This window comes from Ammodytes marinus (assembly GCF_949987685.1).
Source record: "Ammodytes marinus genome assembly, chromosome: 9".
Lineage (NCBI taxonomy): Eukaryota > Metazoa > Chordata > Actinopteri > Uranoscopiformes > Ammodytidae > Ammodytes > Ammodytes marinus.
In genome coordinates this window covers 17,493,268-17,517,716 of record NC_137213.1, presented here as the reverse complement: position 1 = coordinate 17,517,716, position 24,449 = coordinate 17,493,268, and the positions used below count along the sequence as shown (strand labels likewise).

Sequence of the window (24,449 nt, the reverse complement as noted above, 5' to 3'; positions counted from 1 at the left end):
TAACATGTTTATTGGACTTATTGGAATCGCCCGTGTGTGATTGGGGACATGCAGTCACGATCGCTTTTATAATCTATAGTTTATGCAAGTTTAACGGCCCGATACGAGGGTCGCAATAACAGCTGTCGTAACGGCTCGTCGCGAGGGAAACCTTTGTTCTTTTCCCGCGAGCTGTGTGCTGCGGTGTCTGTAAAAGAAGAGAAATAAAGAGCGGATAAACCCTACTCCTCCTCTCCTAGTCTCATGCTTATAATTTGATGCTTTGGCCATAAGTGGTGTTCTGGCCGACACCTCTGAAGTGAAACCAGTGATACAAGCAAATCAGCGCGGTAAGCTACATTCAACAGTTTCCTCCGCTACAGAAGAAGACTCTGACTCCGGAGAGACAGCTGATGCCCGTGGCTCAGCCGAAACGGAGGGAGAGAGAGCGAGCGAGAGACTGTTAAACTCATTAGTGCATTTATTTTATTATTTTTTCAAAGAGTATTTGATATGAGAAAAGACCTAAACTTTATTTAAAGTAGGCTATAATAGTAGCCTAGGTAAGTCGCTGCAGGCAGCAGGCCTACTGTTATAAGCCAGTAGGCCTATACCTAGCCTACTGTCGTTTTGATTTTTTATTATGGCTTTCTGACTTGCAGCGTAAATAATTGTGTCCGCACTTTATAATATGACTAGCCAGTTTGTTTTATATGAACGACTCATTATTTTGCGTGTAGACGTGTCAGAGGCATAGATCGACAAATCAGTCGATTCATTGACTTTTTGCAGCGGCAGGGCAAACAAATTGCGATCGGAGGTTTCCTTTAAGCACCACAGACAGCGGCCACCGTAATGTTCAGAATTTGCACCAAAGCTCTAATGATAGTAATAAAGAGAAGCTTTATTTAAACGCTGTCCATGTGACGGTGGTGACTGGTTGTATATCGGTTTGCTGTAGACATCTCACGGAGGGAAGCGGCTGTTACACTTTACTTTTTCTCCGGTTGCGCAGTCAGTTTGGCGACATGGCACTGTGTTTTTCGGGCTCGATAAATGTAATCAGATAGCGGAAGCCTTCCCCCCCTGGCAGCCCTTACAGGCGGAATATCCCCGATTATGATTTTAGTCGTCAAACCACAGTCTGTCTGCGCATCGGCTCACTCTCTCACACTGGCGAGGTGTCACGGTGAAACGCTGCTTTCCTCGGACAAAGGCTTTTTTATAAACATCCCAGTCGTAAATGGGTGTTATAACTTTATGCTGCATAATTTGCATTGCACTTTTTTCTCATTTGTTTGAAAAAAATCTCCAAACCATTTGTGAAGCTGACATTTTCATGTACACACATAGCAGAAGTGAAGCTCCTGCAGTGCGCTCACAACCACACATTTAACTCGCATACGGCTGTGTCTGACGTCTTCCATTTCCAACAACAATCATTATAATAATACAATTATTTTGAGACTTCAGTCGGCTACGAGTCGAAAATCGGTGTTGAGTCGACATTTTTCACAAAGTTCTAGGCAAAAACTGCTGTTTTATTTCCTCTGCTTTTGAAGTGAAAAATATGCCTATCGGCACATTAAATGTTTTGTGCTTTGATTGAATTGTGTTGTCGTCACTGCCTGTTGAAAGTAGCCCACATTTAAATATAGTAGGCTAAAAATATACATGCCTTGATGATATCAATCTTTATATACAGTAGTTGCTTATCAATAGGCCTACTTGAACTGGATTTTTCCGATATGACCGTTAATGAAACCTGGTCACATGACCGGCACCAATTTTGTCTAGCGGAAACCCTGATTGCGCCTTGATCTTTCCTCTTGCTTTTATATCCGTCGCATCCCCGTTTGTTTTCATATGGAGGCTTCGTCGATGTGACGTCACTTCACGTGCGCACTGGATTGTGGGTCAGAATCGCCCAAATAGGATGCACTTTTCAATACTAACAATCTTGGCCGCATGAAGTAGGACATCCGGGTACTTCTAACCATCCTAAATCTGGCCACAAGAATCGGGACATCCTAAATCTTTTTTCTACATACTATGTAGTTAGGGTTGCAAAGGGGTGGAAAGTTTCCGGTAAATTACCGGAAAGTTTCCGGAAACTTTCCACGGGAACTTTCGCTCGGGAATTTTGGGAATATTCAAAATTGGAAATTATAGGAATTAACTAAATGTCGGTAATTTAAATGATTTTTTTTTCATATCCAAACATAAATCTAAACATATAAACACTATGTTGGGTCATAGGCAGACATCCATGCAAAATAATACAATTAAAAAACATTACATTTGAACAGATTTATTTGTAAAAAGAATTTTCAAATTTTGATTATTTTATGAACAATCAATAATTTCACTTAACAACAAAAAGATGAATGTTAAATATTACTCATCTGTCTGACCCCACCCATTCAATGAATAAAGTCAAATGCCCCCCATGTGATGGAGGAATGCACAGTGCATGTAGGGGGCATGGCCTCAGTACCCCTGCAGTAGGATGTGTGCTATGTGCAATTTGCCAAGTGTACTTGCATAAAATCTGGTTGTTTTAGTCAAGATTATGCTAAAATATATTGTCCCCAACTATATTTAAAATCACTGTTTAAGCCTCTGTAAGCCTGGTCTAGTAAAAATCAATAAATTATATCAAGTTGGGTGTCTCAAACTTTTTTTAAAAATCTGATTTGAAATTAAATGTTCATAAATGTATTAAAACTTAGTTGAAAAAACTGCTTTTTACAGTCTAGAACATTTGCCTGGACTGAAATAACATAGTTAGGAGAATGTAATGCATTTGGGTAGCTTTAAATTTAGTAAATTCCCGTTTATTCCTGTTAATTCCCAAAATTCCCGTTAATTCCCATAAATTCCCGTTAATTCCCATGGAAAGTTTCCAACTTTGAAAATTCCCGGAATTTTGCAACCCTATATGTAGTAGAAAGTATGCGATTCGGAACGCAACCTATTTTTCAGATTTTTCTTAATCAGGCAGCACTCTTTACTCTGCTACTGTAAAAACAGTACAGTAGATTGGTCTGCAGATTCATGTTCTATGATGGAGAGACTCATTTCAACAGATACAGGGTGGATAGCTACTTTTTATGAACAGCATAGAATTTACACATATAAATCGTATTGCTGTATGTGTGTGGGGGCCCTAAAGGCTCATCATGAAGCCCCTTAGACAGAGCTACTAATGCTGTTTTCTTATGCTTTTGTATTTCTCCCCTACTAGTTGAGGGGCCCATGATGATTTATTTCCTTATATTTAGGCTTATTCCTTTTTGGACCCTGTTATTGACATGAGTGACTGAGCTCTTTGACAATGCAACATGAAAAGTTACTATGAGGCCTAGGGCCCGGTAGCCTGCTCAAGAATTATTTATCAAAAAAAAAAAAAAAAAAAACATTTTTTTTTTAGGGGGGGCTTGGGGGCCCCCCAGAGGGCGGGGCCCCATTCAATTGAATGGGTTGAAACATAGCTAAGGCCGCTACTGAGTGGAAGTATCATGTATAACAAAGGTACAGTAATGCACCGCTGCACATACAGTATGTCAAAGCTCTGCAGATGGTTGTGTGTTCTAGCTGCTGCTCTCAGACTGACAATCATCGTTCTGTTATATCAGATCCAACTCAGGAACATGTCTCAAAATGTATTTCCTTAACTAGGTCTTTGTCTTTGTTTTGAACACATTTTGAGTACAAAAGTGATCCTATTTTATTTAATCAGCTGTTTTTGCAGAAAAATGGGGAAAAAAGTGCAAAACAGATGTCAACTAAGCAAGTCTGGGCGATTCAAGTTGTCTTATACACAAAACCTGCTTCTCCTGTCCTCTGTGTATATAACAGGTACTCCAGTGATACAGTATTGCACTGCCATAAAGCTGGCAGACTCACAAGAGACAGATCAAAAATAAAATAATAAAAAATGTAATCAAAATCGATGCAGTGGAGGCCGAAATATCCTGACTTTTAGCTTCAAGGGTCCCATAATGCAGCTCAATAGCATGTTTCACTTGACCCACTTACTTCTTAAATGACCACATATATCAAAGTCCACTCTGTGTGAAATAAATGAAAGAATCAGGGTTTCTTTAGGATACTCCTCCAGAGCCACAGAAGACGTTACACAACCATTTTCATAGGTTGAGTAGGACTCCTTGTGACACGCCAAGTACATTTTTGTGTGTAAAAATTGGTGCAGGGCCCTTTCAACTGAGTCCCCACATGGCTCCACTGATCACACATTAACTTCCATTGATTTCATTCTGAGAACAGGCTGAAAGGGCTACGAATGACTGGGGTCAACATCCTCATCAGGCAACACAAAAAAAACCTCTGACCAGCCGGGTCTGACGGCCCCTGACCTGGTGAACTGACGAACCTGCACAAACTGACCCGATACATCCAGCGGGGTTTGAAAAAAGATTTGTTAGAACATTCAGAACTTCAAAATCAGTAAAACATCTAAACAAGCTTGGTAACACTTTATAATAATGTTTATTTATAAGTGATTTAGAATGAATAGATAAGTCATTAGATAATGATGAACAAATGATTTACAAACAGTAGTAGATGATTCATAAGTGCTGTTAACATATCACACATGTGTTGTAAGTCATCTATAAAGCTTTTAGTAAATCATGAAATTCTCATTAACAAATCATTAGTAAATTATTAATAAGTCATTTACAAACCTTTTTGCATCCCCTAATCTAAAGTGTAAACCATTCATCAGGTATGTAGTAGGGGTGACTTCAACCAAAAATGTACATAGTGGAATCTGATTGGTCGCATCTTGTCAAATCATGCTATTTCTTTCCTGCTTATTGATCCATATTCTCATTTGCAATATTGGCACATTTTTCCCCAAATCATACAAACAACCAACTCCTCTTAAGTTGGCATAAGAACATATGTCTACCATAGTTGTTGACTCACACTAAGGAGATTGATTAAAAGCTATTGTTGGTTTCATGTTTTTATTAAAAGTATGATAGGCTGATATTTATACCACAATAGGTGATGTATCATTATTAATTGGGAGAATATAAGCAATTCCATGTTATATCAGACATTCAGCACCTCCATATAGCCGGAATAGAATAATCTTTGTTACACATTTTACAACTATTCGACTGTGAGATTGGCAATCAAATCAGGCCCCTTCGATTGAAGTGTGAAAAGTTGACTATTCAAGGTCAACAGTAATGTTGAAATATGCTAAAAAGGAAATAAAAATGTATGAGTTTTTAAGTAATACATATTAACCATTTTCAATAGCTGGGTTTGTCATCTCTCACTAAAGAATGTCTGAAAGTGATAGCAGGGAAGATACAATGTCAGTAGTGGCAGGGGGACAGATGAGCACAGTGCAGGTTGTCTGTTTAATTGAGAGTTCATGTGGTATTTGGGGTGACTACAAGAAGACATATGGCACAGTACTCCAAACGGAAACCAATGTCGCAAATGAGAATATCAACTCAAGCTTTTGATCAATCTCCTTAGTGTAAGTCAATGACTAAGGTATATACATACATTATTACGCCAACTCAAGAAGACAAACTTTAATTGTGTCTTTCAGCCCCTTTGTGTGGTTTGGGAAAAAATTTACCAATATGGCAAATGAGAATATGGATCAGTAAGCAGGAAAGAAATAACATGATTTGACAAGATGCGACTAATAAGACTCAACTATGTACGTTTTTGGTTGAGGTCACCCCTACTTCACATTAGTACCTGATGAATGGTTTACACTTTAGATTCAGGGGATGCAAAAAGGTTTGTAAATTACTTATTAATAATTTACTAATAATTTGTTAATGTGAATTTCATGATTTACTAAAAGCTTTATAGATGACTTACAACACATCTGAGATATGTTAACATATCACTTATTAATCATCTACAAATATATATTACTGTTTGTAAATCATTAGTTCATCATTATCTAAGGACATATATTACTAATGAATCACTTATGAATCCCTTATAAATGAACATTATTCTAAAGTGTTACCAGAAGCTCTCCATAGCAATGTAGAGTTCACAGATAATAACGCTGACAGTTTGCATTCCTGATGCCGTCTCTTGCAAATAAATGTACTATGATGTTTTGTTTCTTTAAAATGAAGGATGGTTAAATGATGTACTACTACTACTACTTTAGTCAGCACATTCCCTCCACCCACCCCTTCCACGTACTGCAGCACCCACACAGCAGGGAGCGTGCAACAGTCAGTGTCCTCATCTGTTTGTACAGCTGCAAGTCTTTTTTCTTTTCAACTCTGACCGTTGCCCTGTACAGACAGTGATACTTTTATCAGTTGGGGCCCACTCACATGAATGGTGATTAAAGTTTCTTTCTTTTTTTTCCTTCTTCTATTAGTAGACACTAAATATGGCCTGTAGATAAAAAAAGATAGGGAACATAATTGTATCGTTTGTTAATACTGTAGCCCTCATCACATTTTCAGGAGAAGCTACCGTAATAGAATATGTCTGAATCAATGGAGAGAAATTTTAGCCCTATTTTTAAAATGCCAGTTCACAAACACCGATGCTGATTGGTGAAAAGTGTGAGAGTCAATCCCATTTTCCCCAATAAAAGTGTATGCATCCATTTATTTTGTGTTCACTTATTGATATTGCTGTTAAGAGTTACACCCCGCTGTTATCCTCTTATACACAATTAAAACCTTTTGGACTCTGAAAATGTTGAACATAAACATTTGAAAAACTGCAATTCTTATTAGTCAGTTTACCACATTTTAACCACATAGCCTTTTTTTATGTTAGTAATCTGAAAAGGCAACACACACCATCTCCGTGCTTCCACATTAGAAGTGCTTGGGGAAAAATACTATTTTTAATGCAGAAAAGTGGGAGAGAAAAGGGGAAACAGCTTTTCCCCAGGACCAAATGCAACAACTTAAAGGACGCATGGGTAAATGTTTGTTAACCAAAATCCTTTTTAAGGACGAACAAACTATTACTTTCCTACAGTGCCTACTGGTCTTCTTCTTCACATTATTTATTGAAGCTATTTAAGGCACATTACTGCCACCAACTGTCCATATGTCGTCTTATCAAAGTCCACATGATATCCTACTTAAAGGTGTGACCATTACAGGAAGTGTCTAAATAAGCCTTTAGTCATTTCACTATATAAAATGTGCCTAACGGAATATTGAGTTGCCATCTACAGCCTGATTTACGTCTGCTTAAAGTTGTTGCAGTTGTTTCTCAGGAATTGCATTTTTTCTTTCTTTAATAACATTTGTTTTGATTTTGGTTTGGTTGTTGTTGCATATGCCAATTGTCTCATCACACCCATGACTGTAAAGTTAATTTAAAAGAACAAACCAGTTAATTAAAAAATCGTAACAAAAGACCAAACAGAATCCCCATTGATTTTTGGTGGTTATATTTCAACATCAGCATATTTTCTCCCGCAGCATATAAAAAAAAAAAAAAAAAAAAAAAGAAACAATGACTACAGCTAAATATCAATCTCTCTAAAGACGTCTCAGTACAGTGTAGGTCCGACTGATGAGATGTACCGCCCTTCATTCGCCCCCTTCTGTATCAAAAGTTGAAATCCAAAAAACAATCTTCTAATTCACCAGATGGAAACTTGACAAAAAATGTGCAGATCAACCCAGGTGTGTCACGGATGTTCCTTGACTTGCAACTTTAGGACCTTCACTCTTTGTAACCCCTGCCTTCCAAATAATTACTATGGTTCCAACAATGACCATTGGACAGACCAAATTTGGGTCAGAAATAAACAAGAATGAGCCGCCTTTTACCTGTCTCAAGGTAAAGAAAAATAACAAGAAGACCTAGAAAATAAACTCTGACATTTAACGTCCTTTCTGGGAAGTAGAAGTCCTTTTTGTACAAGTCCCTGGTGCCCCATGATCAATAAGCAATCAATTTTTTTTGTTTTTAATATGAACTGTATTGTATTTATATTCTATACTGATGTACAGAAAAGAATATACCACATTAAAAAATCTAGGAGTTTTTGCCGTCCTTTATACCTTACTGGCCAATTGTAGAGCACTACAACAGGGATTAGGCTGTCATTAAAGACGTCGGTATTCAGACTAGTCGAGTGGCGGGGAAAGTAGTCCATCCACTACGAGTTGACTTGGCAAAAAAACGGGGCCTAATTCCAGAAGAACAAAAAGTTATGCGATGGAGGCCAGTAACATCGTCCCAGATCACTGGTGAAAGGGTGAGGTCTATCAGAGAGATACAGACAAGTAAAAGTGAGTGTGTCTGAAAAGGCTAGTTCCTCTCCTGCACAAATACAGTCTCCTGTGGACAGAGCCCCGCCTCCTGCAGCGTCATGTCATAGTCCAAGTGGGCCAGCTTCCTTCTGGGGAAGTTGGTGACGAGTTCGAAGCGTTCATTAGGGTAACCCTTGGACTGCACGTGTCTTACCAGGGCCTTGAAATGAGAAGGGAATATACCAGGGGTGAGACATTTTGTGGAATTAGAATATAATATATAAGAATATTCACTGTTGACTGGTCTTAAAGAAGGAAACGCCCACAATTATTCTACTTAATGCAAAAGTTTGACAGCTTGAGAATATACTTTTGCCAAGAGTTACATGAGAAAAGAAATAGAACTCTGATGTCGGTACAGTAAATATAAAGCTAGAGTCAGCTAAGCGGAAAGATCCACCTACAAGAAACTCTCATGTTTACCAATTGCAATATCTTGTTTGTTTACTTTTGAACAAAAACTAAATATGCCGTTTTACAGAGACTTCTGGACCAGAAGCGGTATTTTCATGGAGTCTAAATTGCGGCAATGCAGGCCAAGACATAGTCCCTCTTAAAAGAATCTTGACAATAGTAGCATCAATCTTTCACAAAACTCCTGGTAAAAAAGCAAAGATGAGCAACCCCTCTAAATGTTGCTTTAAAAGAAAGATATTATGGTGTGTTCTCACCAAAAGTTTTGCTTTAGAAGACAAGGAAATTTGCTCTCTCTGTCCATCTGGATAACGGAGCATCAACCTGGCTTTGGGACCTGTGTGTGGGGGGAAAAAAACACAATGATGGTAAATATATTTCAAAAAAGTGCAGTAGTATTCAAAGTCACTGTGTTTTGGTTTATCATTTTGTCACCACCTTGGTTGATAAACAGTTCTGGACAGATTACAGGTATGAGTTTAATTCTTGATCTGACAGTGTATAGACACATACTGAGCTGATTAATGATGACTTCCTTGGTCTAATCAGTGTAAACTCACACACACAAATAGAGAGAGACTGATGTGTAGCAAACAGCATGCACTAGTGTGAATTCATTGGATATGATTTATGCAAAAAAAAAAATATTGATCACAACCGGAGTATCAATTGTGTGTGCACAGGAGTTACTTGATATTCCACATACTACCTGGCTGGCTAACTAGTCAAACCTGATGTCAGATAGATACACTAAGTAGATATTTTCCTCATTATTTCCTGTGTTTTTACAACCTCAAAAGAGGTGACTGACGTCTTTCTATCACCATGCATCATTATCCCCTGGAAATACAATATCTAGCTGAAATATAATGAGATCCCAATAATAATAATACTCTCTCTCTCTCTCTCTCTCTCTCTCTCTCCCTCTCTCCCTCTCCCTCTCCCTCAAAATCTAAACAAAAACAGCTCAAAATCTTTCTCTCAAGAGGGGTCTGTCTGCTGGCTGGAGACTAACTCAAAAACACCCACACCCACACCCACACCCACACACAATAACGGCATGAAGATTCAAAATGACACGTTGGCGTACCGTTGTCATCGGGACAGTCCACGTCGTAGGATTTGGTGGTGCTGGTTTTGGAAGATCCAGCGTTTTCGAGCGCTGGGGGACAGTGGTTCCCTCCAGGATCTGCGTCGGGCAGAGGGTGACGAGGGCCGGCGGCCGAAGGCTCCAGGTGGTTCTTTTTGCTCTCCTCTTTCTTGTGACTGTGGTTGTTTTCCTTGTACGGAGACTTTCTGTGGGAGGAAGTGGAGCTATCGGGGTGCAGACGCTGCTGGGCGGCGGCAGTGGGAGGTAGCGGGCCGTGTTTGCTGCTGGAGCTTTTCTCTTGGTGCGGTACGGGCATCTCGCTGTCCGAGCCGTCCACAGAGATGGGGCCCTCGCTGTCAGAAAACGGCTCTGCGTCAGATTCCTCCTCCTCCTCCTCCTCCTCCGACCGGGGGGAGTCGGGGGCGTCGGGGGCATTGGAGGATTCGTAGTGGGTCTCCTGCAGGGAGGCCCGGATCGCCGCTTCCAGCTGACTGTCTTCACTGGCATCAATCAGACTCTCCTGGAAAACCAGAGAAAACAAGAGTGTGCACCTGTAGCAAACCAATCAAAGAGCCGGTGCAAATAACAAGCAATACAATAAAACAAAAGTAATGGTGTGTGTTTTAGGGCTGCACAATATATTTTAAAAAATTAGCGCCATCGAGATATCAACATTCCCGGTATATGTATCGCAAATACTGCTTGAACTGAAATGAATGGTAGAAAGACATTTTATACAGTTTATTTAAGTATTTGTTTATTTATTTTAAGTGATATCGTCATGAAAATAATCAATAATGGTATCGCTTATCGCAAGTTTTCCTGATATCGTGCAGCGCTAGTGTGTGATATGAAAACAAATCTACAATATGCTTAAAGTAGGTGATCATTGATCAGTATGTGACTGTATTTGGGGGGTGAATTATGCAGCAAATTTTTAGTGATCATCATAAAGTGTGTAATGCAGCCTTTAGGACCAGAACGAGAAGACAATTACTTTGTATCACAACATATATATAACATCCTGCATCTCAGATAATAGTTGAGCTATAGTGAGAGAAAGATAGAGGAGAGCTCTTGTTTGAGCAGAGAAAGAGTGAAAGTTAGCAGCGACACATGAGACGGTAGACCCACCGAGCGAGCTCTCTTGGCAGGGGGAGCGGGACAGGAAGGCCCATCCAGCTGCCCGTGCTCTGCCAGGAAGCCAGACGCCTGCTCCAGGAACGACGCCACATCCAGCTGGTTCCACTCCACCATCTTTTGACCTAAAGTGAGCATGGTGTGAACCGCACAGGTCAGGTCAACGACAGCAAACGATGTCTATTTTATAGCAGATTTTAAATAAGACAGCAAAAGTTGAAGCTTTCACAAGTGTTGATAAATGGTAAAAAGAAAAAAAGTGGGGACATATGGGGTCATTGGGGATGAGAACAGTGAAATATGCTGCGACTAATGTTCCATAAACACACACACCTGTGCGGGGGTCGAGGATGGAAATATAGGGGAACTTGTTCAGCTTGTAGAACTGGATGTATCTTTGTCCCTCTTCACTATCATGATATACCTGGAATGAAAAGAAAATGCACAGGACAATACAGAACAAATTAAGTTGAGCAACATGTACTGTATGTGGATGCTAAATTGGACTTCAGGAAGGAGTGGGATTTCATGCAATGATTGCAAGGATTTTTCAACAGTAGAAGTGGAAGTGCATACTGTAACAATCATAGTTATTGATATGCCAACTTTTTCCACTTCAGCCAAACTGCTCTGCACTACTTTACTGTCTATTGTTTCTGGTGCTGTACTGTTTTCAGAAGCTGGAGAGCCTCACAGACCACATATGACCCAGGGATTTGAAGCCACATACCTGCCAGAATATAAAGTGTTCTCTGATGATGGTCTTCACCGCATCGTTACTCCAAACATCCCTGTTCAGGCACTGGCAAGCAAAGTCCTGGACATTTTGAATGTTGATCATTAGCCACTTGTTCTCCAGTTGGCCACAGTCTTTTGCCTACAAGCACAATAGAGAAAACATAGAATCAGGGAAAAAACAACACAGAAAACAAGGCTGGATTGAGTCAGTTTCTGAATTTTGAGATTGTTAAATTGGCACATCTGGTTGAGTACCAACAGGGCGTAACATGTGGTTAAGCTGATGGAAGACAAATGACTGAATTCACTAAGTAAACGTGTCAGTTTATGGAGAACAATCATAGGCATTTACATCACTGGCATGTGATCACATGTAATGATGGGTATATGCAGGTTATAAAACACTACATCAGATGATTTCAGAAATACTGTGCATTCAATGCAAACATTCAACCAGAGAGTCAAAATTATACAAAATGATGTCCTGCACTTTCATACATGGCACACATGGTTTCCCTCCTGTGATCAACACAGGCACCATCTGAAATTTCACCAAAAGTTCACACCAACTGAATAAAGACGTGTGGTGTAAAATGTCAGGTCAGTGACTCCTCACCGTCTCAAAGCTGCCTTTGTGCATGAGCTCAATGGGAGGGCGGAAAAGGTCTGCCAGGGTGCTCAGTTTCTTATCCACCGTGCCACCGTTACGCAGCTCCTGTTCCTGGCGAACTGGGGAAGGAACAACATTCATGGTCTTTATTTGAAGCAACGAACTCTGTGAAAGACGGCGAGAAAAGTCAGATTTTCTTTTTGGGTAGTAATATTGCAGCCATAGGCTATATCTCATTCACTACCAACCAGATTCGGTCAGCTTGAATTTACTCACTTGTTTCTGTTTGGAAGTCTCGGAAACCATCAAATATCGATCGGGCAGGTCTTCTCCGTTTTGGCACTGTACGTGTAACAGATACATCATAGTCACATGCAGTAGATGACTGCCTAACCCTAACAGCACAGCCGGAAAACTACCTTTGAATTCAATATCTGTTTGCATGAGGTCAATAAGAAAAGAAGCAGTACAATACCTCCAAACAATGGTTCTGGTTCCACCAATATGTCCTGCTTCTGGGGAATGGGTGCTCGTACTTCACTGAGAAATTAGTTGACATATTCAGTATTATTTCAAGAGGCACAGCAATGTATCGATCAAGTTATAAAGAGATACATTATCTGATTATGTTATATCACCAAGCAGCAGTCAAAATCACAGAACAGCCCTGCACCTCAAACTGTCCTCACTTTTAACAACAACTCTAAAGTAGGATATTTAAGAGAGTGCATCTTTAAGATGTTAAAACCTGGCTTAACATTTCACTTTACTTTTGTGTGACATGCGTTTGAGAAGAATCACGATGAACTTACTCTGTAGGGGGAGCTCTGCTGCTTGAAGCTGCTGCACTGGAGCTGGTGCTGGGCTCCTCTGCAATCCCTCCTCCGTCCAGAAACATGGTTACTGCCATCTCCAGGTTGTTGTTGCATGCTTCCAACATATGCTGTCCTACGCTCTCCGTGGCCCCTGAAAGCATTTAGGACATAGGCAACTCTGATGCTGAAAAAACATTTATAGACAAATGTGCATGTGGGTGGAAACTCCCTTTATCCATGTAGTTCATGGGGGAAAAATGATCTGATTGAAAGCTGTGTATATCATCAGTAACATATATGTTGACGCTGACAGATACTCTGTTATATATTGAAATAACCTTTTTAATGCAATATATCAATTGTTGCATGTTGTAGCTTGTTTGCAAATGACATGTCTAAATTAATATTATAATGACATTTTCAAAGCATCTCAAACGTTTTTTTTGATTACTGGATCAATTCATTTTACGATGTTGTTACTAGAGCCTGGACAATACAGGATCTTTGAAGTTGATATTTGTGAAAAATGGATAGTTCACAAAAATAACTGGTCAGAGGTCTCTTGGGACAAACTATGAAACAGGGACACCGTTTCTAAAACCATACAAATATAGTATATGTTTGTCATTTCTCTGCTGCAATTTCACATTACTTGTCTGCCAGCATATAGATAGATAGATAATAATACATCTGTAATATGTCAATATTTCATAGTGACATGTTTGTGATATAATTAATTCAATGCACAACTACGGTACTTGTGCCAAACAGTATAACTGATTGTATACTACACACAATTATACTGAATTTAACTTTTTTTCAGCTATCTTTTTCTATATTGAATAAATGATAGTACAGTACCATATTAATTTTTGCATTTTTAATAACACACACCGTGATGTATATGTACAACTACTGGTCTTTGGGAGGGCCAATGGTTTTCATTTATTTTACTATTTTTTTGATGTTGCATAATTGCACACAATTGCAACAGGCTTGTCAAAACTACCTTCTCATTTTGTGTAAATGCAGAATGAAATTTCCCAGTTATGGGGTCGTTCGAAAAGTTACTTTATCATAAAAATGAATTACTCATCCCAAAAGTCTTTGCAAGTTGACTTCAACACTGCACGGATATGAATGCATGACCGCCGGAAAGTTGGAGTAGGAATAAATGCATCAGGTCTAACAGGCTTTGCTTAAGGGAATATTCGGCAGTATTGTGGCTATGCTACGTGATTTGCAGTTGATTGGCAAAAACATTAAACAACAAAAAACTCACAATTGTCTTTATATGGGTTTAGATCATGGATTTTGTCAGGCATTTGAGAAAAACACAAGATCTGAGCGCTAACTTTAGTCTTTTTGAGTGTTCAGCACCGTTTGGCTACAATGGTGGTTCCGTGTTTACTGCGCATGTCCGTTTCACTTTCCAAGTGTAGCAGCAGCAGCCCCCGGACTGAGTCTCCTCTTTTCTCCGTCAAATAACTTAAAACTGAAAAACTGCTCATCTAGTCGAAATATGCAGAAACTACTGAGGAGATCTGGGCGAGTAGTCGGAGACAAACAGTGTGCTAATGGGTAACAGCACAGTCAAAGTGGAGATGACACTAACACAACATGAACCCTGGCGGATGATGAAGAAGGGAAATTTTACTCGGCCGACGTCCATGCCACATTATCGAACATGCACAACAAAAAGCAGCAAAAAAAACTGCTCCACGCCAGAGACATAATGTCTATAACTAGCACCACAAAGAAGAGCTGATCCTTTTTAAGTGTCTGTGACAAAACAAACATTCAAAACGGATGGTTTTGTGGTCATTTTCTCGAGTCTTTCACTTGAGTTTATCAGATAACTGGCTGTGCTTTTTCCCTCTGCAAAGCATTGACAGCGAAGGGGCCATAGCAAGACTTAACGTCCGTTTTCTTGCCTTCGCACTCATTTCGTGGTTTGTCGGACAAGGGAGCTATTGCTGTTGGATAACCTGAACCTACCTAATAGATCAAATACAAAATAAAATTGTATTTTTACCTGTTATTGCTGTGAACTGTTGTATTAACCCGTTCACCCCCGGAGCTGAGGTGTCTCCGAGCGCCGCCATCTTACCGCCACAAACAACAACATAAATGTGGCGCATGCGCTACGCCGCTTTTCCTCCTGCCTGGCGCGGCGCGAGCACCATACGTCATCAAAGGATTGTGCTGCATTGTTGGTCTTGTAGTTCCACATACAAAAATTGTGTTACTGGTATTATAGGCCCATGGTCTATTCATTATTCCCAGTCTATGATTACTCCTGAAAAAAATGTAAAGGGGTGTTTATGTATTTGCTGCGGTACATTTCATATCTGCATATCTGCATGGGGTAGCCCCCTAATGAAAAGCTTTAACAACAAAAAGGCTTAGATTTTCACAAAAAGCTTATAATATTTTTAACAATTTAAGTGACCATTGTTCTGTGAAATGTTATGCACTCCCGTGGCTTGATCAACGTTTGTACTATTGCCTATTTTCTAGTGTTGTGAGTCTCTGCTGTTGTAACAAAAAAAAACTTAAAAAAAAAAAATATATATTATACCTAATAAAGTAAAACTAGATAAACTTGGTCTTTAACAAGTGTAATTTTATTATTTGCATAATACATTCAGTTTGACAACAGCTTCTAACAAGTCCAAACCCTGAAGTCCTTACTTCAATAAGATACTAGCAATTTGAATAATTGCTTATTAAGCAACCACTCAAGGTCAAGTTATCTTAATTACAGTATCTCCACAAATCATCTGTACTGCTTGGCAAAAACAACAAAAATTTGATTTTGAGGGAAGGTGACGATGGCAATATCTTTCTACAGCACGTCCAAATTATATTAAACAAAATAACAAAGTGAACCTTTTTAATTCCACTAGCCAATTGTAATTATAGCTGTGGCTGAATATAAAATAACATTACATTTATATAATACACAGTGTCCTTCAGTTTTGCTGATAATGTGATAAAGGCTCATAGCTGTTCTACAGTGGAGTTATAGTAAAGATTACTGACCATGAACAATTTGATTTAAAAGGCTTATAATTATTAAAATTATTTCAGAAAAAGATACAATCGTCAGCGAGAGACACCTTCGATTCCAACCAGAATACTGTTAATTCCCTTTCTACAAAGGCAGATTCAGAGAACTTTAAACCAGGTGAGAAGACATGCAAGGATGTCTTATATTTCACAGAAAGCACTTTTTAGTTAAGCATTCTGTATGTAAACCCAGCAATGCCCTGAAATCGGCTGCTTCTGTATCGTGTGTGAACATGACTTTTTAGCCCTGAGGTGGGAAATTATTTTCTATATAAAAGATGCATCACTTCTTTAAGGGATAATATATAGTGCACTATATAGAGGGGAACATAAGACATTCAGTTTTCTTTGAAAACATGAATATCTATTTTCAAGCAACACTGAAGGCAAAATGAGAATATTGCTAAATGTGTCAGTGCAAACACCAAGAAGTCATTTATAGAACATTAGTTAATAACACTGACGCAATAACAGTTCTGCCAATAGCAAGAAAAGCCACTTCAAAAACAATCTAGGTTTTACTGCAATCAGATTCAAATGATGAACACGTTTCCCAAACTGAAAGGAGAACAAAGGCTGTACAAAAAAAACATACAAAAAAACAAGGGTGTAAAGCACAAAACTATCTTTATGGACACATACAATGATTTTACATTCTCATTAGCTTTATTTAACTGCAGAGGTCACTCTTATTCATCAGAAAATTGGCCTATGAGCTGTACAATATCAAGGAATGAACAAAGGCAGCCAGGCATCAAAACCTGCCCTTGATCAGTAATACATGTTTTAAATGCGATTAGATTGAAGCATGTTAAAACAAAATGATAAACAAGTAGTATTCTAAAGATTAAAATGTGTAAATTAATAATATTTTATTTTAGACTTCCCATTAAATGTTAAATTGTTTTGTATTATGAGAAAGTCCAACCAAAAGGAATAATCTAACATCTAAATCCCTCAAATAGTAAGAATGCCAGCCTATTCCTCACAGAAATAGCATCCTAACTTCAATTAAGTGAGAAATAAGACCTGATGGGCATTGTAATGAATGAGGAAAAAAAAATTCTCCACACTGTATCCCACATGCTGACTTATAAAAGAAAAATAAGGTCACAGGGAAAATTGAAGAAACGGGGCATAGGGTACCTTTTGAAATAGTTTTTACAGTTCACATCCAGCTTAATAAATAAATGAGCTTTGGCTCAACAGCATAGATAGAGGTGCGAGTGAGTTCATACATGCATACATGTATGTTGAGTGAGCTACACGTTAGATTATAGCTGGAATGTACTATTGTGAATTTAGTGACTATATGATTTAAGTGAGGCCGGTGTGTTCTTAAAAATGAAGTTTGTCCTGAAGGCAGGGCTAGGGGCAGGCAGGGCGGAGAGGGGTGAACACTGGAGTTGGCAGGTGAACTGTGTGCTGCAGTTTTAGAAGCGGATGAAGGTAGCGTCAATCTGGCGAACACTGGGCAGAGCCAGCATGATCTTTCTCCTGTACTGTGGATCCTTCTGCAGAGGGTTTCTTTCCAGATAGACCGTCTCCAGAGACTTGGCGTTCTTCAGCTCGTCCAGATCCGACCAGTTATCGATCTGATTGTCGTTCATCTGTGGTGAGATAGAAAGACCATGTGGACAAGGAGAGGACACACTTAAGTTTTTGTCTTGCTAAAGCTCAAACACACACTTTGAGCACTCTTGCAACATAGGACGTGGAGACAGTTTAAACAATAAATGAGGTGTTATCAAGATTTTACGAATTAAGAAATTACTCTTTTAAAAAGACTAGATCCATAATAACTTTATATAATAATTTATACCATACATAAGATCAATTGATACGTTTATGAGACTAACACAAAAGTTATAAAGTAAAATAAATAGTAATTATTTTGCATTAAGTTTAATTGATTACTTTATTTTAAGCTATTTAGCGTTTATTGGGAGTGTATGAACATTCAATGAAAGGTTTATGAACTATAATGTAAGTTGTTTGCAGAGATAAGTGTTAATTAATACATTTATTGACAACTTACACTGTGTATATATGTGTTAATATTGACACATTCAATGAAAATCGACAGATTCTTAAAATCTTTACATACATTCCATGGTTAACCATTATTACTCCTGTGGGTAATGTTGTGAAATTAAGTGGTAATTGTTGATGATTACCATACATTAATAAACACAAAAATGCTTTACATCTACATTATACTATGTCATAAAGCATTTAATAAGTTTGTATGGTGGCAGAATTTGTAAATGGTAAACGTTAAAGAAAAAAATGAAGTGGCATTTGATTTCAAGTTCAATTTTGTTTTCCTTTCGTTTTGTCATTTTCTTATTTCATCCATCATCATAATCTCTGACCCTGAGATCTTATTGTTAAAGGTCGTCTTCTGAAATTGCTGATGATGCATGCCCATGTGAGAAGCCTTGATGCTTTAAAAAAGGCAGAGAATTTTTTGATTTCTTCTGCCTGTCAACAGGAAGCTGATAGATGAAAGACGCAAATTTAAATTTAATGAAGCTGCCAAATAAACTAGTTATGCTACTAGAAGTGAGTTTCCCTTTTAATTTGAATCTGAATGAATCCACAATTTATTGTTTTGGCTATCTACTAATCGATTTGAAATGAGGTTTATCTGTTGATCTTAAGTGTCATATCCATTGCTTTTTATTGATTGCACTCCGTCCTTTTGGCATGACTCACCGAGACCTTAAATGGAAGATCGTTAAGACATTGTTAATCATTTCCTATATGTTAAGTCAAAATGTCTGCTGTGAAAAGACGTAGTGGTGAGGTGCTCAAAATCCAACAAGTAATCAAAAAAAAGACCATCAAATATAGTTGAAACTCATATTATTAGAATATCATGGAAAAGCTATTTTTTAAATCTAATTTAATTCAAAAAGTGAAAGCTCCAAATATTCTAGATGTATTAGACATATAGTGATATATTTCAGGCATTTTTTTGTTTAACTTTTCAGGATTCCAGCTTAAAGCTCGTGAAAATCATAAATCCAGCATTTCAAAATATTCCATAAAGCCAATCAAAAAAGATATATAATACAGAAATGTCACACTTTTGATAAGGATTTTCATTAATCTACTATATACTTGGTACTTATTTTGCATTAAAGCGGCAACGAGTAACTTTTAAATATCTTTTAAACAGCCTCATGTTTCCTCTCATAATCATAAATTACCTTTAACAGCAAACGAGACCATCAGTGGAAAGAAAGACGTTTTTATATAGTTTGTATTACTGCATTTGATCTGGTCGTACACCCAGTCCGATTTTCGGTTCACGCGTGCATGCTCTATGGTCACATATCCGTATTGGTCACAGATTTCAGTGTGGCGCAGTTACGCGATTTGAGAAGCCTATCCCTCCAGGTGAGGGAAGGGGAGCGGGAGCCTTGTTTGAGACAGTTGTTTGTCGTCATAATGACTGATAACGGGGCTGAACCATAAAAGAAAAAAAAGAAAATGCAATGAAGAAAAGCGAAAAGGGAGAGTGATAGTCGGGCGGGAGGGCGTTGCCAAGCAACGTATACACAATTTCACGCAGCGAACCTAGACTGCAGTGTTTACTCCTAAATGAATGAGCGGTAGCCTACTAAAACAAAGTTTACTTTGCCTCACCAGCATCATCAGATGACCATTATTCATCTGAAATAGTCATTATTTACAACATAAACACATTACCTCATCGTGATACTAACTAACTGCCATCTCTCGTTCATTCGCTTTGTGTGGGGACACGGACTCGTTCAGCTCCGTGAGAGGTGACAATGCATCAACTCATTGCAATCAGGTGTGTTTAGCACTTACTGGCATTAGTTGATGCTGTGTCACCCATAGACTCACGGAGCCGAAAAGAGTCCGGTGCCCTCACACTTTGCTTTCAACACACGGACACGCACCATATTGCTTCCTGATTATTTGAATCTGCACGCCCTGCACGCTGCCTGCACGAGCTAGAAAACAGCTTCACGACAGCTGGCGTCGTAATAATACTACCGCTTTTGTTCAAAGGTGTCGCCAACGTGCCGACTTACTCGTAGTGGCTTTAATTATTGCATTAATGCAGCATGGCATGGTGACTATCAGCCTGTGGCACTGCTGAGGTGTTATGAAGCACAGGTTGCTTGGATAGCAGCCTTCAGCTTGTCTTTATTGTTGGGAGTGGTGTGTCTCATCTGCCTCTTGATGAGACTAATACTCCATAGTTTCTTTATGGAGTTCAGGTCAGGAGAGTTGTCTGGCCATTCAAGTACAATAATACCATGGTTAGTCAACCAGTTACTAGTGGTTTCTGGCACTGTGGACAGGTGCCAAATCTTGCTAGAAAAGGACATTGTCATCTCCATAATGTCAGCAGACAGAAGCATGAAGTGCTCTAAAATCTTGTGGTAGACGACTGTGTTGACTTTGGACAGTGGACCAACAGCAGCAGATGACATGATACCTCAAATCATCACTGATCCAAATGAAATGGTTGCTTGGTTGCTTTTCATTTGGTCCCAGAGTCTGGAAGAAGAGCAGAGGGACACAACATCCAAGTTGCTTGAAGACCACTGTGAAGTTTCCACAGTCAGTGATGATTTGGGGTATCATGTCATCTGCTGGTGTTTGTCCACTGTGTTATCAAATCCAAATACAACACAGCCGTCTATCAGGAGATTTTAGAGCACTTCATGCTTCCGTCTGTTGACAAGCTTAATGGAGATGCTGATTTTCTTTTTCCAGCAAGACTCGACACTTGTCTACAGTGCCAAAACCACTAGTAACTGGTTGACTGACCATGGTATTATTGTGCTTGATTGGCCATACAACTCAACTCACAAGCTGAAGGCCTCTATCCAAACAACCTGGGCTTCATAACACCTCAGCAGTGCCACAGGCTGATAGCATCCATGCCACACCGCATTGAGGCAGGAATTCATGCAAAAGCAAGTACTGAGTACATATGCATGATTGTACTTTCTAGAGGGCCAACATTTCTGTTTTGAAAATATTTTTTCTTATTGATTTCATGTAATATTCCTATTTTCTGAGATTTTGAATGTGGGGTTTTCATAAGCTGTAAACCAAAATCATCAAAATTATAACAAATAAAGGCATGACATATCTCACCTTGCATGTTATGAGTCCATATAATATAGTAGTTTCACCTTTTAAGTTGAATTACTGAAATAAATGAACTTTTGCACGATATCCCAATTTTTCGAGTGTCACCTGTACACTCATGCTTAACAAATGATCCGTACCCAGAACTCTTGCAGGTCTGTCAGGTGGCTGATGTTTTCAATTTTCTTAACCCGATTGGCTGCAATGTCCAGGGTTGTAAGTTTTTTCTGTGAGGGGAAACAAACGTGGCATTTGAATGTTGGGAACATACTTTGCCGGAACCGTAAGCAAAATACATTTTGGCACCCAGTCCTTTTAGAAATAGGGGCCAATACTTCTCTAACTCACATTGTTTTCCAAGCCCTCAATGACCTCGATGCCATTGTGGCTCAGATAGAGCTCTTTCAGGCTGACAAGGTTCTGTAGCCCCTCGATTTTGGTAATTCGATTACTCTGCAAATACATGTGCACAAAATGATTAACCAATGTTTCAATAGACACACTTCCTATTGTATTCTTGAGGAGAATTTGTGTGAAAATACCTGTATGCTCAAAACAGTCAGATTGTGTAAACCGTCCAGATTCTGAAACTTTGTTATTTTATTGGTGCCAAGAAACAAACTTTGCAAAGCGGAAAGTGTATCCAGGTTCTCTATGACCTGTGAACACAACACAATGAAAGAGACACAAATGAACACAATGCAATTAAGTCATAACTAGTTCACCGATATTTAGAAAAAACATGTTTTTATATGTAACATTTCTCACTGCCCAAAAGACCCCTTCATGTCATACCCGAATGCGATTGGAGCCCAGCTCCAGCATCTCCAGGCCCGTGAGGTGTTCCAGGTTGACAATGTTGCCGATTTTGTTGTGAAGCAGAAAAAGCTTCTTTACCTGAGTCAACTGTTCCAAACCCTCCACCTTCCTCAGCATATTGAAGGACATGTCGAGCTGCCTGTGGACCCGTCAAAATAAATTCTCATTAGAATTAGTTGTGTTTTAATTTTCTTTTATGTCATCAGCCACATGAAAAATACACATTAGGGAATTTCTACAACCCAGCAATGTCTTGATACTAGTGTGCAGAAATAGGATTTGCCATAAATAACTTGGTTTTTGCCCTCTATTGATGGAAACATAAAACCTACTTTTATCTTGAGACTTACTCCAACTGTGTTAGGTTCTGCAGGTTTTCCAATTTGCGGATCTGATTGTCATATAGATCTAGTTCCTGCAGTGACGTCAAGCTTTCAAGGTTTTCTATCCTTTTAATTAGATTCTGTCGTAAGGAGAGTGTCTGTGGGACAAGAAAGACAAAAGGAAAGCTATTAACAGATGCAATCAATGGCTAGTTGTTGCCACCAATTATATACAACTTGCTGAAAGTGGGACTTAATACTGAGGTTACTTACTTTAGCTTTCTGTAGCACCTCCAATCCTTCAATCTTTCCGATACGGCAGTGCACAAGATCAACATCCTAGAAGGAAAATAGAAAGTTTAGGATGACATATTTTCTTGTGAGCGATAGTAGTAGTAGTCATTTGGTTATTTTTTGTGTCATGCCCAAGCAAGTGCCCAACCCAAAGATGGACTTATCAAAGAGCAACAACACAATTGCAGAGGTGAAACATTTGTCAAGCAGGACATAACTTTAGCATGTGCATCGTACACAAAAAGCACTCTCTTTTCCAAAATAAAATCAACCACACACAAAGCTAACTACCAAACAAACAGACTTTTGGAAATTAAGGACATTGTAATAAAAAGCATCAACATCAATTTCGTGAAAGTAGCTACAGTCAAAACAGCAGTACTGTTTTTTAGACCATATTCTAACCTCTTCCTCTGGGTCCAAGGTTATGGTTTCCATGTCAACAGGAGACTCTTCTTTACCTTGAATGAGAGAAGAAAAAAATATTTCAAATTAATGAATATGACCAGTGCATCAGGGTAGGATACTAATATACCTGATCAAGCATCTGAGTAGCCTCATGGTTCACATGTAATGCTGCCATGTGTACTAATTGCTGAGTCACACTTGTGATTATTGGTATTGAAATGATATGACATCTCTATGAAGTACATCTAGATGATTTACTTGTGGTGGTGGGCAGATTAGGGTCCACGTCCCCATTGATACTCCTCCTCCTGGTTTCATCATCTCCAGACTCCTCAGACTCACCCCTTCTGTCCACTGCAGTCGGGACAGACAAAGAGCAGAGAGGCTTAGTTTCACTGTACAGATGCAGTGCTGCAGTTCTGTTTAAATGTATCATTGTATCACGTTGTAGCTGCTGAGCACATTTAATATGACGCAACGACCAGGCCTGGCTCAACATCGCACACTGAGGAGCCAGGGGATGTCATGTGAAGAGCATCCCGCCTTTTGTCAGGATGTAAAAGGCGTTTACAGACCATCTTACTTAGAGGATCAAGTTGTTGCACAATCCAACATGCAAAAACACGGGAATTACACATGACACTGGATTAAATAGGCCAGTTTAATGTCCTTGGATGTGTTCTCAGCTGTATTCCAAACCTTAGCAGTTTAGAGACAACTCGCAAGCCACGGTTAGCTTACTCAAATTAACACACAGGTTAAACACAGCTAATCATATTAGCTACCGGTAGCTGAATGGACCACAGTAGGTAGGTTTACGAGTTTACGACTGGAAATGCGTGGACAGGATACATTAAAAATGACACCCAGTTTAAGACCATTAGACTTAAGAGCGCAACTGGATAACCTGAAATGGGATGTTGATTTGCAGCCGAACAACGTCAGCTAACGAGGATTGTTGTTAGCCTAGCTAGCTAGCCATGAGGATGATGGTCTGGTTAGTAACAATTAAATAAATCGCCGGATGTGTTCATTTAAAATAAGACACCTTAGTCTAGATGGATGCTGGTTCGCCAGGCTAATACTATCACGGCCCAGCTGCATCTTTAAATGTTTCCTCACCTTCCATTTCTTGAAGCTCACCCACAGACCTGGAAGCCATGATTCCTGTAAACAGTCCTGACCATAGACATAATAAAGAAACCGCTCAGCCAATCAGGAGGAGGCACCTACTGCGGTCGGACACACGGGGGCGCTGCCGCCACGCAGTAAAAACGGCTGAAAGCAAATAGTTAC

At 39.1% G+C, this 24,449-nt stretch overlaps 2 protein-coding genes across 2 annotated transcripts; both read right to left on the bottom strand.

Annotated features, from left to right (window-relative positions):
* Positions 1–6,663: 6,663 nt before the first annotated feature.
* Positions 6,664–15,236, bottom strand: ubxn7 (UBX domain protein 7; the record flags this gene model as incomplete). Its single annotated transcript, XM_080033493.1, has 11 exons — positions 6,664–8,448; positions 8,960–9,039; positions 9,793–10,312; positions 10,927–11,057; positions 11,266–11,356; positions 11,663–11,809; positions 12,287–12,399; positions 12,557–12,622; positions 12,756–12,820; positions 13,093–13,246; positions 15,131–15,236. 11 exons carry the CDS (start codon positions 15,234–15,236, stop codon positions 8,287–8,289), a joined length of 1,635 nt encoding a protein of 544 aa, XP_079889619.1. The 3' UTR covers positions 6,664–8,286.
* Positions 15,237–15,857: 621 nt separating this feature from the next.
* On the bottom strand, positions 15,858–24,331 carry ppp1r7 (protein phosphatase 1, regulatory (inhibitor) subunit 7). Its single transcript, XM_080033621.1, has 10 exons — positions 24,276–24,331; positions 23,412–23,507; positions 23,151–23,206; positions 22,725–22,790; positions 22,479–22,609; positions 22,105–22,267; positions 21,852–21,968; positions 21,658–21,762; positions 21,450–21,536; positions 15,858–17,777 (listed from the first exon to the last, which is right to left on the bottom strand). Exons 1-10 carry the CDS (start codon positions 24,313–24,315, stop codon positions 17,601–17,603), a joined length of 1,038 nt encoding a protein of 345 aa, XP_079889747.1. The 5' UTR covers positions 24,316–24,331; the 3' UTR covers positions 15,858–17,600.
* Between the last annotated feature and the right edge of the window lie 118 nt (positions 24,332–24,449).

Excerpts from the sequence above, each read along its gene's own strand:
- ppp1r7 (XM_080033621.1), bottom strand. The coding sequence starts at position 24,315 with ATGGCTTCCAGGTCTGTGGGTGAGCTTCAAGAAATGGAAG. Across the intron at positions 22,791-23,150 it reads CCTTGGACCCAGAGGAAGAG|GATGTTGATCTTGTGCACTG; the intron begins GTTAGAATATGG and ends TTTTCCTTCTAG. Across the intron at positions 22,610-22,724 it reads AGGTGCTACAGAAAGCTAAA|ACACTCTCCTTACGACAGAA; the intron begins GTAAGTAACCTC and ends CTTGTCCCACAG.